At 43.3% G+C, this 16,623-nt stretch overlaps 2 protein-coding genes across 3 annotated transcripts; both read left to right on the top strand.

The window, feature by feature from the left end:
- Positions 1-754: 754 nt before the first annotated feature.
- Positions 755-8,784, top strand: josd1 (Josephin domain containing 1). Of its 2 annotated transcripts, none has more exons than XM_053413858.1 (5): positions 755-920; positions 1,508-2,432; positions 2,514-2,642; positions 4,947-5,141; positions 6,258-8,784. In XM_053413858.1, the coding sequence occupies exons 2-5, from the start codon at positions 2,080-2,082 to the stop codon at positions 6,355-6,357; spliced, it is 777 nt and encodes a 258-aa protein (XP_053269833.1). In that variant the 5' UTR covers positions 755-920; positions 1,508-2,079; the 3' UTR covers positions 6,358-8,784. The 2 variants fall into 2 exon arrangements, with proteins under 2 accessions (XP_053269833.1, XP_053269834.1); XM_053413859.1 differs by having other exon boundaries at positions 1,479-2,432.
- Positions 8,785-9,571: 787 nt separating this feature from the next.
- Positions 9,572-16,026, top strand: cbx7b (chromobox homolog 7b). Its single transcript, XM_053414382.1, has 7 exons — positions 9,572-9,640; positions 11,068-11,111; positions 11,330-11,395; positions 11,941-12,007; positions 12,266-12,590; positions 13,497-13,696; positions 15,931-16,026. The coding sequence occupies exons 1-7, from the start codon at positions 9,572-9,574 to the stop codon at positions 16,024-16,026; spliced, it is 867 nt and encodes a 288-aa protein (XP_053270357.1).
- Positions 16,027-16,623: the final 597 nt, after the last annotated feature.

The raw sequence follows: 16,623 nt of genomic DNA, 5'->3' as shown, positions 1-16,623 counted from the left end.
CTGAGTCGATCTTGGTGATCACAAAACCTCACAAACGTGTTTCTGGCCTCTTGAATGTGATATCTCTTGATGTCACATTCAAGAGGCTTGACCAGTCGCCCCTTCTATGACATCACCACCATGAAGTCATGTGCTCTCAGTCACATGATATCCATGCAAAGCTGTAGTAAAAGTCCTGTTGACTAGATTGTGTTATAGAACAGGAAATAAACAGACTCAAGATGTCCCACATTACTCACAGCCCCATATTACCTGGATTCTCCCCAGACAGAAACTGCACTGGTTAACGGAGGCATACAGCAGCAGTGTGGTATTCCTAGTTTGTCCGAAATATTTCTTGGTAGTTTTTCCTCACTCTTGCCGAGGGTTAAGATTAGATAGGATAAGATAAGATCATCTTGTATTAGTCCCACAGTGGGGAAGTTTGAAGTTACAGCAGCAAGAGGGCAATCAAAAATAGACATTATTAAGTCATAACAAAGGTAAAGCAGATATTAAAAATAAATAGACTTCAAGACTTTATTTGTCATGTGAACAACAAATACATACAAAAGTCGCTCCTCTAACCACGCTAAATAAAATAATTGAATGATTGATTGATGATTGATTTGCTTCATCACTGCTGTGGTGTTTACTTGGATGGAAATGTAGTTTTTATGGGGGTTTTTTAAACGGGGAGGATGACGCAGGCGGTGACAGCAACATGGAGCCAGCCGGACGCTACTGCGCATGTCCGCGTCTGAACAGCCAGAGAGAGAAAGAGAGAGAGAAAGAGAGAGAGAGAGAGAGAGAGGAAGAGAGAGAGACAACAGGAAAAAGTGTCAGAGACAAAGGAGTGAGCAGTGTTTGTTGGAGGAGGAGAAGAGTTGTCGCTGTTGTGAGAGTGAAGCTGTGTCCGCCCTGACAGGAAGAAACACCAGGTGAGTGTCCGGAGACACGGAAACCAAGTTGTGAGTCGTCAAGGAGCCATTGTGGTTGTGTTTGGTGGAGACAGACAGACAGAGACAGACAGAGACACAGACAGAGTCACAGACAGGGGGGGTCACGTAGAGAAGCAACCACAGGTCTAACACCACACATCTGCTACTGTCATGGATTCATCACGTTAGCACACGTGCGTTGCGAGAGTGTAACACCTCTGCCTCCTCCTGTAGGGAGCTAAATGCTAGCTGGCTAGCATGTGTGTGTTGTCATGTTTTGCTAGCTCCAGCTTCCTCCTGCTTCCTCCAGCTTCCTCCAGCCAGCCCGAGCTGCTGGACGTGTTTCCCCTCTGCGCTGTGTGGGGGTCTGCTGACCCAGAGGGGCAGTGGAGCAGCTCTGTCACGTTATCTCAGCCATCTGTTGGTTTGTTTGAGGAGAGTTTAACTGAGCTGTGTGTGTGTGTGTGTGTGTGTGTGTGTGTGTGTGTGTGTGTGTGTGTGTGTGTGTGTGTCACTTTGTGCTGTGCGACCAACAGGACAAAGATCATGACAAAACAGCTTCTGCCTTCTGTCTGTCCTTCTTCCAGGTGCTTTTCAGGCATCGTCCCCCGGCTCCTGTTGCATCTGTCCCAGTGGACGTGACGCCTCACGGCCAGCGGACCGGCGATGGGGAGAACGGTAGAGCTTTAGGCTCCTGGTGTCTGGATGGAAAGAGCTGTCATCAGTGAGGATGGAGGAAGTGGAAACACACAGAGAGCAACCAATGGCTGTGTGATGGACGACGTGCCTTTAACAATTTCCGTCTGGAGTGTCTTTTGTTTGTGATTTTTATTTCATTTTTATCGCTCTTTCCTGGAAATCCCATCTACAGGTCCACTTCGTCTTTGTGACCTTTCCTCATGTGCACCGTTCAGCAAGAACAGGTGTCGCCGTGTTGAAGCCACAGGTCTCATTTACCTGGCAAACCCCCACCTCCCTCTCGACCACAGACACACACACACACACACACACACACAATAGCTCCTCTCTTCCCAGCGGCTGAGAGGTTGCTATGGCAATGGTTGCCACGATGCTGATGTAGTATCCTGAAGGTAGTCGCTGTGGAGGTAGTGGCGGGGGCAGAGGAGGGGGCAGCGGCGGTGGAGGCGAACAAGCCGGGATGGGGAGCGCTCCGTGTCCAGCCGGCGAGTGGAAGGGGAGGGGGCGAGGGGGCCTGCAGGAGCTGGGCTGCATGCCCTGGAAGGTCAGCAAGCAGAAGTATGGAGGAGGAGAGGTGGTGGTGGGAGCGGAGGAGAGGAGGTGCAGAGATCCCAGGGACTCTCAACAGCAGCAGGATCTCTCGTCTTCCTCGTCCTCCCTCACCCCTCCAGCGCTTCCCCAATCCTCTTCGACACCTCCAGCCATTTATCATGAGAAGCAGCGGAGGGAGCTGTGCGCCCTGCACGCGCTCAATAACGTCTTCCAGGACGGGACAGCCTTCAGCCGGGACACCTTGCAGGAGATCTACCAGAGGTGAGCCTGAGCACCAGGCTTTTCCAATATTAAACATGTGTACAGGAGCTGTTGATAATATTTCTTGACAACCTGTTGCAGGCTTTCTCCCAGCACTCTGGTGACGCCCCATAAGAAGAGCATGCTGGGAAATGGGAACTATGATGTAAATGTCATTATGGCAGCCCTGCAGACCCGAGGGTTTGAGGCAGTTTGGTGGGATAAAAGAAGGTACGTAGAGCTGCTAATGAAAACTTTACGAGTGTTGTCGTAGATGTTTCCCTAAAAATCTAAATGAGGGTCTGGCAGATCTTAAAACAAAAGACCAAATGTGTCTTGGGTGACAGGAAGAAATTAAAAAAGCTGTAACATTGGCAGTATGTGAGCTTCCACTTAGTGTCAATACTATGCGTTTTGTTTTTGTTTTCCTCTCCTTCAGTGTGTCATGACATTTTTGTGCATGTGAAGGGACAAAACGTCCTCCTACCAGCTTGTTTGGTTAGAATTAATACAGCAGAACCGACTTCATTTTAAAAGGTGTGACATTCTCAACGCACTCTCAAAAATCACAAGAGAATGTGTCATCTGACCAATCAGCGCAGACTGATCGGAACTGGGCAAAGAGCTCAAATGTATCATTTCAGACAGAGGATGAAGAAGTGCTGCAGCAATGTAGTGTAATGCCTGATTAAGATCAGTCAATATACGTCTTGCTCTTGCTAAGAAATATTGATGTTTATGTTTGCCGGTATTCACCGCCATGACAACTTTATTTTACAGAATAAATAATAGAGTGAAGACATTTTGTTAAGGAAAACTATTATTTTCTTAATTCAAGTTCTACTTATTTGGTTATATTTTGTGTTTTCTTTTCATTTATAGTTATTTATAATCAAGTTTATTGTTAACCTATAAAATGTCAAATATCGACAGCAAGTCTTTGTCATAACGTTTTTTTGACCACATCTTCAGAGTTCATTGCTGCCAGAGTAGGTTGTGATAATGCAACTCTTAAGAAAGAGGCCGAAGCTGCCACGTTGTAAACAACGTTGGTCCAACTCCTCTCCTCTGTTCTGCCATTGTTGAAACATCTTCCTCCTTTCCGATGAGCGTTTCCCTTGAACTATTGGCTTCACTGCCCTCTACTATTTTCGGTGGTACTGCTCCTTTTTGTTTGATGTTATGCATTAATGAACCTTTAGGAATCATTGCCAAACTGTTACTCCCTAATAATCATCAGCCATAATGGTTTGGCTCAAGTCAAATAATGCGTATTCCAGCACGTAGTACCATTCTAGTTGACCCCCAAACTATAATGATGACCCTGCACATGACCAAAATATAAACACTTTACGTCCTAGTCTGTAAACATAAGGTCAACGTTATAAAGAATCATCCTCCTGTTTTCTTTGACACCCCAGCCACCTAATCACAGAAACAGTTCAATCAATAGACAGAGTCTGAGACCGTTTTATCAGCATTCCTGCTTCCCCCATATCAGTCTTGCATTACTGTTGACAAGCCACGGACTTGTTTTTATCAGTATAGCATTAATGTTATCAGAAAAGCCTGTTTCCTTGTCTTGACAAAAACAGGAACAAAAACAAAGCTACTCTTAAGCTTGTGACAAAAACAAGCTGAAGACAATACGATACAATGGTTACCCTGCTTAAGTATCTGATCAAGGCTTTTGCCGTGATAGTTTGTAAGTGTTCAGTAGTTTAAATAGGTTTAAAGATTCCAACCAAAGAACCCCACAACTTACAGATCACCCCTGAAGTCTCACAGTGCAATGAATCTCTATGAAACATACTTTAGATTTCCTGCAAAGGTGTTAAAGGAAAAAAACACTTATTTCTACACCTGGTGTATCATTAACCTTAGCTGCTTTCAGACATTTTCCTGAAGATGACCTAAGGGTCTGGATGTGAGAACTCGATGTCTGAGTCAGTTACTCTGAACACTTTCCGAAACTTTTTTCTTTCGAAACTTTTTTCTTCAGCCCTCCTAATAATTTAGAATGGAGCAAGAAAATGTCCGCAAAATTCTTGTTTCTAACACGCAAAAAACGACTGAGTACATAAATCTTGGGATGAAAATGCAAAAACAATGTGTTGACACAAAATCCTTGTGCTCTCTGCAGCAGAATCCACACCTCATGTGCTTCCCCTCTGCGTGTGTTGCCCCTCGCCTGAATGTTCTGGGCATTTTCCTGTTGTGAACACGTCTGACCCTGACAATCTCCTGCTGCGTTTTTCATTCGTGAAAGGAAAACTTTATATCTGCGAGCAGCTAAATGGGATCTAGGGAATCTGACCCCTGATGAGAACTGTCTCAAGTCAGTTTATGCCACACAGAAATTAAAGGCTGGCTGTTAAGTTTATAACTAACCTTAAACAAAGTGTGCAAGAGAAAATTATCAGCAATAAATAGGATTAGGCAGTTTAGTACCGATTTACTACTGGAACACATTTAAATACGTTTAAACTATAGCATGCTTTATAAAAAAAGTAAATGTTGAATTTCTTCCTCCAGGGATGTTGGCAGCATCGAGCTGTCCAATGTGACAGGCTTCATTCTGAATGTGCCGTCCAACCTGCGCTGGGGGCCCCTGCGGCTGCCGCTCAAACGCCAGCACTGGATAGGAGTCCGAGAGGTGGGAGGAGTCTACTACAACCTGGACTCCAAGCTGCGTAGCCCTCAACCCATCGGCAACCCCGAAGAGCTCAGGTTAGAGTGATGTGCTGTGCTCATGCTGAAGGGATGTGTGCGCACAACGACGGCTATGCCTGTTATGACCTTACTGTTTTGTGCTTATAGAGCCTAGAATACAAGTTTCAAACCTGCTGACAGGTTTCCTTCTACTACTGTAAAGCGACTGCACAAAGACTTTTACAATGTGGCTGCACAAGTTGTCAAAGCTCCAATGACGCAGAAAAGAAAAGCAGTTTAGATGATATCGTGCAGCAGCAGGAACATTTAAGGGAAACAAGACTGAAATGTCTGGGAATGATCCATTATGTCGAACTGAACTCAGGCCCCGTCCACACTCGTATGGATATTTTGCACAACAAACTTTTTCCTCTGCGTTTTGGCCTCTCGTCCACACGCAAACAGCGTTTTAAAACTAATTGGAAGTGCAGATTTTCTAAATCTCTGTCAGAGATGCTGTAGGAAGGGATGCATTGGAGGCTGCAGTACCCCCTAATGGCCAGTTGTTGTAGTTGCAGTACTAAGTGAATTACGTTTATTACATTTAAGTTTAGCTTCAGGCCTAAGATTTTTTTATTTAATATATTTTGTAGTATTTCATTTAGCTTCAGAAAATTGAGTGTAGTTTATGTGTAGTCTATCCAGTGCACACATGTAGAACATGAAAAAAGACTTTACGTTAGAACTGAAAGGATCACACATTTTTGTGGTGGTAATAGTGGTTTAGTTGTTTCTCTAACAAGAATCGTTGGGGCCCAAAAGCCAAGTTTGCTGCTTGTTGTAGTTTAAAATGGTGTAAAATGTTGTTGAAATCATGAATGTTGCAACACGGCTACATTTAATATGAAGCTATTGTATAGACCTTATCTCAACACCCCCAACTCTGACCGGTAGCCTCCCTCGTGACAGTGTGTCAGTGTTGTGTAGTGCTGTGTGTAGTTTGTGTGTATCCTGTTTACAACTTGTTCCACTGACCTCAAGTGGCCAAAAGAAAACAATCAATGGAAGGTTAGGTCTGCTCATTTTAAATGACTATTTGTTTAGTCTATTTTAGCTTTATGATTAACGTAGATTTTTTTTTCCAATATCATAACTGTGGCTTTCCTGTTTGCTTTTCATTTCACCACAACCTAGGAAGTTTTTGCGCCAGCAGCTGCGAGGGAAGAACTGTGAACTCCTATTGGTCGTTTCAGAGGAAGTGGAGGCACGGCAAACGTGGCGGTCTGATGGCTGAAGGGTTAACCAGCCAATCACAGCTCCAACTGGGCCAACAGCCAATTTCAGAGTGAACGGGAGAGAAAGTTGAGTCGTGCACAGCCAAACACAAATGGATGCACACTTAAAGATGTATTCTTCCCTCTTTTTTTATTTGGCTTTTGTTTACACGGCCTTTGCTGGACTCTTATCTGATAAGACGCAAAGCAGTGAAGGAAACACTTTACAGGGAGAATCAAAGAATCACAGTCCTCTTCTCACAACACAGTCAAGACTTGTGAAAAGTTATTATTCTGTTTCTGCTACTCTTGTGTTTTTATATATATTGACTATTTTTCAATGTTTGTTTTTGAGCTGTTATATTTTTTTTTTACTGTTCAAGTTCCAAAGTTTCCAAAGTCATGGGAATTCGGACTTTCTGAAAAAAAGCTGTGTTTCTGTGCTTGTCTCCATCGGTGATTCTCACCCATGATGTTCACCCGTGTGTTTTTCGTGTTCCCGTTCTCTCCCTGTATGTTGTGAATCTGTCGCTGTCCGTTTCCTCCATCCTTCACTTTCACCGAAGCGTGCCCTCCCTTACCTCAGTGCCACGCCATCTTACTTCTCCTCTATGTCACTTTGTTCACATCACAGGACAAAGTCACGTTGCCAACTTCGTATTTCATCCATTTTTCAAACACTTCTGGTTCAGACTGAGCCTTCACTGTGCAGAGGCTGTGCTGACACAACCGTTTTATAATGGCAACAAAGCAATGCAACACACAGGCCATGCACTCCCTCTAGTGGATCCTTAACCTCCGTTTCCTTCCTTGCTCTTTTTTTATTTTTTCACAGTTTTCACTTTCAAATGGTCACTACAAAGTAAAGAAGTCTGCTTGTATTCAAAGAAGTCATTCTAATTATAAACATCCTTAAGTGGAATTTTACTGTAACAATCAAGTTAGGCCGATAAGGAAACAGGACATCTAAATTATTAATAGAATTTAACTGATCTAAACATAAATTCAGATTCTAACTTTTTCCAGGTGAATATTTGCAGGATTGCTGAGTTGTTAATGAAAAAAACATGGATCTTGTGGCTGGGACACTAAGTTTAACAAAGTGAACAATTAATATACAAATACCAGCTCTGGAAAATGTTCTGACTTTTTATCGACTGTAAAAGAAAACAATAATGTAAAATAAGCAGCAAATTCATTGATAATCAAAATAAATTTCAGTTGCAGCCCTACTTCTATGATATCTCAGAAACTTGAAATCTGCCGATGAGGACTATTTTGAAAAAGGTCAAAATGTCCACACCAGGTGGACTTAGAGTTTCAGCACATTATTTACAAAGATATCATTTAGGTTTAAAGAAATATTGTTTTGCTTCTCTTGCATAATTACAAAACAGAAAACCACACGAGGACACAACACAGCAAACGTCATTCTGTTCCTGTGTCTTCATTTTTTCTTTTTCAAATGATCTCCACCGCCGCAGCCCTCTGTAGCACAAGTGCCGAGCCGATGCAGTGCTCCTCCTCCTCCTCCTCCTCCTCCTCCTCCTCCTCCTCTCAAACATCTCTTGTCAAACCTGCCAAACTCTGCTTCGACAGGACGTTGTCACTCTAGTAAGCGGTGATCTGTAATGTGTAAGGGGATCAGTCTGAAGAGGGGTTTCACCGGTTGTTTCTGTGAAGGGAAGTTGTCAGTTTGAGAACCAGTGGATGTAGCGTAACGTGCCTGAGTAGTTGGTAATCTAGAAACAGAAGTAACGTGAAAAGGAAACTGTAAGTGAAGTGACCACACGTCTTACCGGATGTGTGTTTGTGGTTGGTCATCGTGAAATGGGCCTTAAAAAAGTCTGCTGTCGTAGCTTTCAGATCTATCATTTGAAGATGTTTATACGAGTATTGTCCGTTAATGACGATATTGGCCTTAACTTGTTTACATTAGAAAAACAAATGTATGTATATGTGTGTTTCTCTGAAAGAGTGACAGGGGCTGTGCAGTTCCATGCCATTTCAAGAGATTTATTCCAAAGCACCAGTTTATCCCAAATTTAGAGGAGGAACAACTGTTGCTCTGCTGAAACACAGATGAACTCGTCTGTAAGGGTTTTTTTCACTTGTGCAGCCAAGGACTTTATTGTATTTACAAAACTTTGAAACTGAATAATTTCATTTAAAAAGAAAAATAACAATAATATCTCATGATTTTCAATGGTGCAGGTCTTATCTACAATCCCAGCCCAGTGTGTAGACCTTCAATGTCATAATAAATTCAAGTGAAACATCAGTGGGGCTGAGATACTTGGACCCATTCACATCATAAGTGTCTCACAACTGCATTCAACTGTTTATTTGTTTTTTTGGCACGACAATCCATTCAGCTGTTCCTGCTTAAGGAATTTTTTTTGCATAGAAATAAAATGCTTATAATGGCACTTTATGTATAAGCTACAGTGTGTGTTTGTGTGTGTTACTGCTTGGAAAGGCTCATTATTGATTTGGGAGGTTTTGATCAGATGTGACCTATATATTTTAGACTATTTTTATGTGATTACTTAAGTTTTTCCTCTTTAGCTTCTGCATACTTCTACCCCAGTTTCGTCCCATATGATAGGTGAATATTGGACTTTTCCACAACTGCATTTATTTGAAAGCTGCCGTTACTTTAGATGCCTGTCAAATTAAGAATTTACATAAAAACATGAAAAGTGTGTTCAAGTATTAAATATTGCTAATGAATTCAATTTTCACACAACAAGCTAAAAAATAAGATAGAAATCAAATTTGAGAAGCAGAATGTAGTTTTTCATAGTTTTTTCTTAAATCTAAAAGTTGAACGTTAAATCTAAACCTTAATCTTAAATCTGGATGTTAAATGTAAAGTTTTACTATCAGCGGCTCTAATGTGTTACTCATTCGCACATTGAGAGAATGATGAGGGGCACGAGGAGACTGGTGGCGCGCGTAGCGCGCTCTGGGAGCACGGGCGCGCGCCGAAGTGGTGTGCAGATGTGTCGCAGATTTTGTAAAGTCACTGGACTCTCTCACACACACACACAGAGAGAGAACGTGAAAGTGGCTCCGCTTGAACTGACAGAACAACGACTCGTCTGAGGAAGAGCAACCGGGAAGGTGAGCACTAAGCCCGCGGGAAGCGGCATCATAGCCCGGTGAGCATCAGCGGAGTTAGTGCCGGAGGAGGACGGTACCCTGACGGCGGAGACCCGGCAGTGCTCAGTGATGGAGCTGTCAGCGATCGGAGAGCAAGTGTTCGCCGTGGAATCGATCGTAAGGAAGAGGGTGAGAAAGGTGAGGGCTGCCCCCTGTCACCCCGGGACACCGTGAGGAGAGGCTGTGTGGATGGAACCGCTGGTTGTCTAACTGCATGTGTGCAGGGGGGCGGGTTAGAGGAGGGTCTCCCTTTAAAGCAACGTGCGTGTGTTGTCAGTGTACTACAGCCTGCACACTGGATGGAGCAGAATCCACCTCGTGCTGGGCCTGTTCACTGTTCGGGTTCCAACAGCAGCAAAAACTACTGGACGGGTTTCCACCGAACCTGGTGGAGGGATGTGGATCAGGGGCAGGATCCAGACATTTTTCCCAGTTACTTTATCACTATGTGAATTTCTAAAGAAGGAATACAGAGATTTTTCTAAAGTAGTTTATGAAAAACTATGGAAACTGCTGTAACAGTTGGGAGCCATAGCTTCACCAAACCTAAACCTTCCTTGAGGACACTGGGAGGAGTTGAATATTGCCAGTGATGCTATGAAATGCATTGTTCATGTCTTAAGAACTAGTAACTATCCTATGAGTGCACAATATTTACATGCACCATGTGTTCAATTATTCCCCCATATACATTGCATGCATGCCTTGTTTTACTGTATGAGGGGAAACGGGTGAGTAAGATGAAGTCGGGAAAAGTGGTGACCTCACCTGCTTAGAATAGCTGGTAGTTATTACTGAATGAGTCACAGAGGAAGACTTACTGTTAAAGGCTTGGCTGGTATCTGGAATACATACAGTACAGTACAGTACATTTCACATCTAATGGTTATTTACATATCTGTCAGTTGTTGTTTGTATCTGCCTTCACAAAAACAGACAAATCTGTCAATGTCTGATTTGTCCTTCACCTTTTGTAATATATTGGACTTGACATCAATTTGAGTGTTTGGCTTTTGTGTGATTCTGTGTTGATTTTGAACATTTAAAACAAGATGCATCAGCCCTGACTCAGTGTGGCAAACGTTTGGGGCTTACAGAATTGGACTTTTTGACCCTAACAACAATAGACTAAAGATGGACGACTCGTCTTCACTTCCTCCCACTATCCAGAAATGAAGCCAAAATATCCTGGAATCGAACACTGCCATCATGCACGTTTGGGCACTTACATGTTTTAATAAAGAGTCATGTTGACATCCTAATCTGAATAAATGTGAAAGATAGTGTCTCATACTCGAGACGTGTGGCTGTGGCACCTCCAGTATCAGGATATTTCACATTTCATTGTTTTTACGCCTCTGTTTGAAGAAGAGACATGAAGCGGATGGTCGGGGGAATGACCTGCAGTAAATACTCCTTAAACATTTGGCCACCGGGTCGAAGCCACATTAAGCCCATTTAAATTGTTTTTAATTTGAATGTGTGTGGGATAGGCCACAGTGTGCTCTCTGGTTGATACCGATGCATTGGCTGACGCTGCTCTTACACTGAATGTCTCCTCGCAGGGGAATGTGGAGTATCTGTTGAAGTGGAAAGGATGGCCTCCAAAGTAAGTGTGTAAACTTCAGTGAGACGAATGAATTATACGGATATTTATAAGATAAAGGTGCATCACTTTCAGATTGACATATGCACTAGATTATAAGCATGCACAGAAATGACCTTTGTCATTTCCAAAATAGATACATTAAAAACAGGCTCTGTAATAAAGGTAACAGATCACAGCATAAACTCACGGAAGCTTGAACATGCTTTCTTGTCGTGCAGATACAGTACATGGGAACCTGAGGAACATATTCTGGACCAGCGCTTGGTGCAGGCCTATGAAGAGAAGTAAGGCTCCACTCATCATGTACAGTAACCCTATGCCAGATGAAAAGCAGGAAGGGTTTGACACAAAGTGGAGCAGGAATAAGTCAAGTTTCTTCTTCTATTATACTGATGACTCTCAGTAACTCTCTCTAGCTGGTGTAAGCGTCTGTCCTTGCTGCTTGGATTTTAATTGGATATGGAAAAACCCGTAAAAACCTAAATGCACCGGTTTTGATGCCAGATCATCTCCAAATGTGATCATATTCACATTTGGCTGCGTTTGTGAGTGCAGCAGAATAAAGTGCAGCTAGAGTGCAAGACACACAATTACTGTAAGACACACAAGTACTGTATCTAATTCTCAATACATCTCTGCAAACAGAAAGTGTCATTTTGAGTCCTTGATGAAAACTAGCTGGGAAATGATACAAGTGGACTAAGTACTGATAAGAAAACTAGAGCCTGACCGTTACAGATATGAAGGAGGGGAAACAAATTGACAGCGCTATATTGACCAATTATTTATTTAGAATTAGCGCTAACCCTAATGTTCTTGGTTTTTCTAGAGAGCAGAGAGACAGAGCTCTGGGTCACAGGAGGAAAGGATCAAAGGCCAAAAGACTCGATCTGCAGGTAACGTTTTGGAGTTTAATAAAAAAAATGTTGAAGAGAGTTTTTCTTACTCGCACAACTTCACTGGTGTTGATGCTTGAGTGGACAATTTCTTTTCCATTCTCCTTGTCCCTTCTGGAAACTGATCGGTGTTCAACCTGACCTGACTCAACCGACTCTCCACTTCAGTTTGCCTTAGACGACTCTCTTACCAGGTCGAGTGCTTTCCCGCAGTTATTGATGTCTCATTCATTTCCCTCTCTCTGATTTTGACCTCAGAACACCATCTACGCCATGGACCTCCGCAGCGCTCACAAGATCCCTGAGAAAGCTCTGCCTCGCCTGCGTCTCTCGCTGACGCGCTCGCTGGTCCCGGAGGACGTGGACGACCCGTACGGTGCCTGCAGACACAATTGCAAACCCGGGAGTTCTGAGTTCAGGAGCTTGGACTCGAACCCTCCGAGTCCAACACAAGAGGACTGGGAAGGCCTGGGAGAAGAAGACGAAGAGGAGGAGGAGGAGGAGGAGGAGGAGGATGCAGAAGATGAGGAGGATAGGGAAGAGGAGGCGGCTCAGAGGGAGACTACAGAAAGCATTCTTCATGGTAAGTGTGTCAGTCGGTCAGCCAATCGGCTCTCATCACCAGCACGACCCAGTTTCTTTGAGAACCTCCTTGTAAGGCCCGGCCACGCACAGGCTTTATTTCACTGGCTACGCAACCAAAAGTCTTTAACTGCATCCTTAGCCGATGAAAGAGAAGAACGATGCAGGGGATGAAATTTACACTGAATACAATGTAGTCTGTATGTGCACGTGAATATGAGGCAACATTTGCTGTAAAGTCTATAAAAAGTGTTCTGTTGCACTGGCAGGACCAACCACTGACACTGAAATGGTAAGTAATGATTCCACAGGTATTTTTTTTCAGTATTAGTTTCAGTTTTTAAGTTGACAGTTATTGACAATTAAAGGAAATATATAATATTCACATTCAGGTTCAGGGCCGTGCACAGACATTTTGGGGGGCGGCTGCTCCAGTGAAGAAATGGCACCCCTCTCATGACTATTTATGGAAAACAAAGGTTACTTAAAGCACCAAGTTTTATTACACATGTATTTATTCAAATCAACGGACACAAGTGAGGATGTTTGATACTCGATACCAAACAAAGTGGATGCTTTTAAACCCTGAAATGTAGCCTTAAAGGGATAGTTCACAGAAAAATTACAATTCACTCATTATCTACTCACCACTACACTACACAAAACTCTTAAGGACTTTCAGGGGTAAACAGTGTTTATGAGACATCTCTTCTCAAAGTAATTATGATGGGTGCGGAATGGGGCACCTTTATTTCCCCTGTGTGTCCCTGCAGCCAATTACATCCTATCGTTCGTTTATAACGACCGAGATACTCAACCCTGGTCACTGCAGTGGGTGAACTCAATAACACTACTCGTTTGTTATGCGCTTCATGGAAACACTGTCTGACTCTATCTCCTCCCTCAGGACAAGAGAGGACGGACCGCTGGAGCTCCGACATCGCACCGGACGAGGTCATCGCTGTATCTGAGAAGCAGGACCACCTCTGGAGGCCCGTCAACCGCCCGGGAGAGGTGACGGTCACAGACGTAACCCTCAACTCCCTCACAGTGACTTTCCGCGAGTCGAGGGTCGCCACGGGCTTCTTCAGACACTGTAGCCAGGAGGTCTGAAATGGGACAAAGTGGCTTGTCAGGGTTGGCACTGCGGGAGGCACTGGCTCTAATCACAGTGTGTAACTGGTTGAGGAACCAAGTTGGTGTTTTCATTCCCTCTCTGCAGCCTCTCGCTCCCCCCCCATCGCCAGCTGCGTCTGGTCAGTGGTACGTTTACATGCACAGAGTCACCTGGGTGTAAGCAGGACTTCAGGTGTTGGTTAGGTGAAGAGGCAACAGTATATCGCCACCACACTAAAAAGATGGATACTTCTGTTGTTTTGGCCTGTTAATGTCCACCGAAGAAAACATGTGGGGCCCAGGCACCGGAGGACCAACTGTGAGCCAGATCTGGCCCATACGCAGATTTTGGAAGTGCACACTTGAGGGACCTGTTTCAATTAGCAGGAGTCACTCCAGTTTCCCCATCGCACTGCTCCTTATTATTGCAGGATTGGTGACACCTGAAAATCAGAGGAATAGTTTCAAACCATAGGCAGGAACCTGCTTCACACACCTGCACGCTAGTGGTTAAAAAGCCCACAGGGTGCCTTTAAAGCAGTTCACAGCACGGACCTTAAGCATGACATGTTCGTATTATCTCACACTTTTATTTTGAAAAATGGGTTCTCAGAGTTTGCCTCTATTCAGAGCTTTCTTCTAGAAACCTTCAAAAGACAAAAGATTGTAGAAAAGTTTTAAAGTATACAAACACAAAAGCAGCACAAAATTGGAGAGAAGAACAAGCCCTATAGTGTTGCACTTAAAGCTAGGCTTGGTGAGGCTGTAAAAGCTAGGAAGTGCCGGCTGCACTTTGTCCCCCCCCCCAATGGTCGGTCCAGCCCGAAGACTCCGGTACAGGCAGAGTGTGCACAGCCAGCCAGCCAATCATTTCATTCAATCCGATCCAATAGAGTCCTGTGGGCCTCAGGCAATGGCTTTGTTTTTGATAATTCTATTTATTGATGGCTATTGGGACTATATCTCAATAACAAATTACCAACCCTACACTTAAGTTCACTATACAGTACATATAGGTAAATGATAAATGGTTTTGAATTTATATAGTGCTTTTCTAGTCTTGATGACCACTCAAAGCGCTTTACAGTACAGTTTTACATTAACCCCTCAGCCACAGCCGCCCATAGGTGCCCTCTGACCCTGAAAACCGAACACAGACACAGAGTGAAGATACTTTTATTAAGGGTGTGAGGAGAGGAAACAAAAGGAGAGTCCTCTGTGCATGTAAACACAGCCGCTAAAGTTCAGTGCTGGACTCAAACGTTCTGTACAAACTCTAAACAACAGTGAGGTGGACACAGCTGTAAGTCCCATTATTGACATGCAGCCCTGTGTCTGTAGCCGCAAACACAGGCGGTTACCTGCTATATACAAACCCCCTCTTATAGAAGTCGTCCAGTTCTGTCAGTGCTAACATGGCGTCGTTTTTCCGTACACCTCGGTCCTCCTCGCAAAATATACAAAACGCCATAACAGTGATCACTCTGTCTTGTACCAAAAGTAGATTGATAATATCTAGACTCGATAATATAATAAAATAGGAAATTGCACTGTATTCACATTACATTGTAAGGGCGTGTTTGTAGAGTTTACCCTTTTAAAGGTGAATATCAGTTTCAGTATTTCATTCTAAAGTCACCTGTCGTCAGTTGTGACGATATTCAAAATAATGTCCCAAAAAAAATCAAAGATTCAGTGCTTGCCTCAAAGTATCGAGAAGCCTCATACAGACTATATAAAATAGAAGTCAACTCCAAAACAGTACAATTAGCTGTGGAAGTAGCAATCACACATAGTTACATTACAGACAACTATCTTATTAAACTATGAATATTCATTTGACACCTTCAGGAAAGCAAGTTCTTTCATGAGCTTAAAAACAGCAGCTCACTAAACAGTTTCTGGAGCTTTCGATCATCAATATGAGTTTACAAAATTGAAGCGGAATTGTAATTTCTTTTTTATTTCCAGCTTAAAATTTCCAAATTCATTCTGGAGCCTGAAAACAGAAGCTGACAAAACAGATCTTAATGAAATGGAAAATCTAAAAGAATAATACAAACCTATATCTTTCTAGGAAAATCCCTGAATAAATGGAGAATTCAAAAACACTGAGGCCAGTATGTCGTTGTAACGCTGCTGGCGTCCTGCCCACTGGCCACAGGAGCTGATGTGATGAGTCATGTCTGTGGAATCTCCCACAGTGGCCTCTCATTGGTCCACAGGCTGTTTATCCCACACCGAGCATGATGGGTCAGCGTCTCGTGATCCCAGAGCTGCGTCTGTGTGATAGCGAAGCTTCAGGGAATGGAAGTGCCTGATGCTCCGTGACATTGTTGTTGTGTCTACATTGACCTGAATGTATATTTATTCTTTGCAGACACCTGTGTGTTTGTCACGCAGACGATGGAATAGTTTTTATACAGTTTGTGATAACCACTGAGCTTGATGCCATGTCTAAACGTAATAAAACAAGCGCCCTGGATTTGACGTTGTCTACCCCTGGTCGCTTGTGCTGCTTTCGTCCACCGCCGAGCGAGGAACCCTGCACTTTATCGTGACATTACCTGCTCCAGTCTACTAAGTGTCACTGTGTATAGAATATTTCTATGGTAAAATAAATGTTGCTAATGTTTGAAATAGTTTTCATTGAATGTGTCCTTCTTCCTCACAGTAACTTGCTTTGATTTAGATTTTCGAGAAGTGAAAATAGAAAAGACCTTCTTGTTATATTTAACAGCTCAGCTGACAAATATCCTAGTAAAAAGTAAAAAAGATCAAACTGCGACTGTATGCCTCCGCCAGCCAGTGCAGTTCCTGTCTACATCATTTTGTTTTGGAGATTCATATCAGGTCCCCTTTGTCTTTGACCAGCAAAATCTAACCAGTCCAAGCCCAAGTGAATGTTTGTGCCAGAT

Source organism: Pleuronectes platessa, chromosome 21, assembly GCF_947347685.1.
Source record: "Pleuronectes platessa chromosome 21, fPlePla1.1, whole genome shotgun sequence".
NCBI lineage: Eukaryota > Metazoa > Chordata > Actinopteri > Pleuronectiformes > Pleuronectidae > Pleuronectes > Pleuronectes platessa.
This window is presented reverse-complemented; position numbering and strand designations above follow the sequence as displayed.

Coding starts and splice junctions, on each gene's coding strand:
- josd1 (XM_053413858.1), top strand. CDS start 2,080: ATGGGGAGCGCTCCGTGTCCAGCCGGCGAGTGGAAGGGGAGGGGGCGA. Junction 2,433..2,513: donor TTGCAGGAGATCTACCAGAG/GTGAGCCTGAGC, acceptor AACCTGTTGCAG/GCTTTCTCCCAGCACTCTGG. Junction 5,142..6,257: donor GGCAACCCCGAAGAGCTCAG/GTTAGAGTGATG, acceptor ACCACAACCTAG/GAAGTTTTTGCGCCAGCAGC.
- cbx7b (XM_053414382.1), top strand. CDS start 9,572: ATGGAGCTGTCAGCGATCGGAGAGCAAGTGTTCGCCGTGGAATCGATC. Junction 11,396..11,940: donor GTGCAGGCCTATGAAGAGAA/GTAAGGCTCCAC, acceptor TGGTTTTTCTAG/AGAGCAGAGAGACAGAGCTC. Junction 12,008..12,265: donor CCAAAAGACTCGATCTGCAG/GTAACGTTTTGG, acceptor TTTTGACCTCAG/AACACCATCTACGCCATGGA.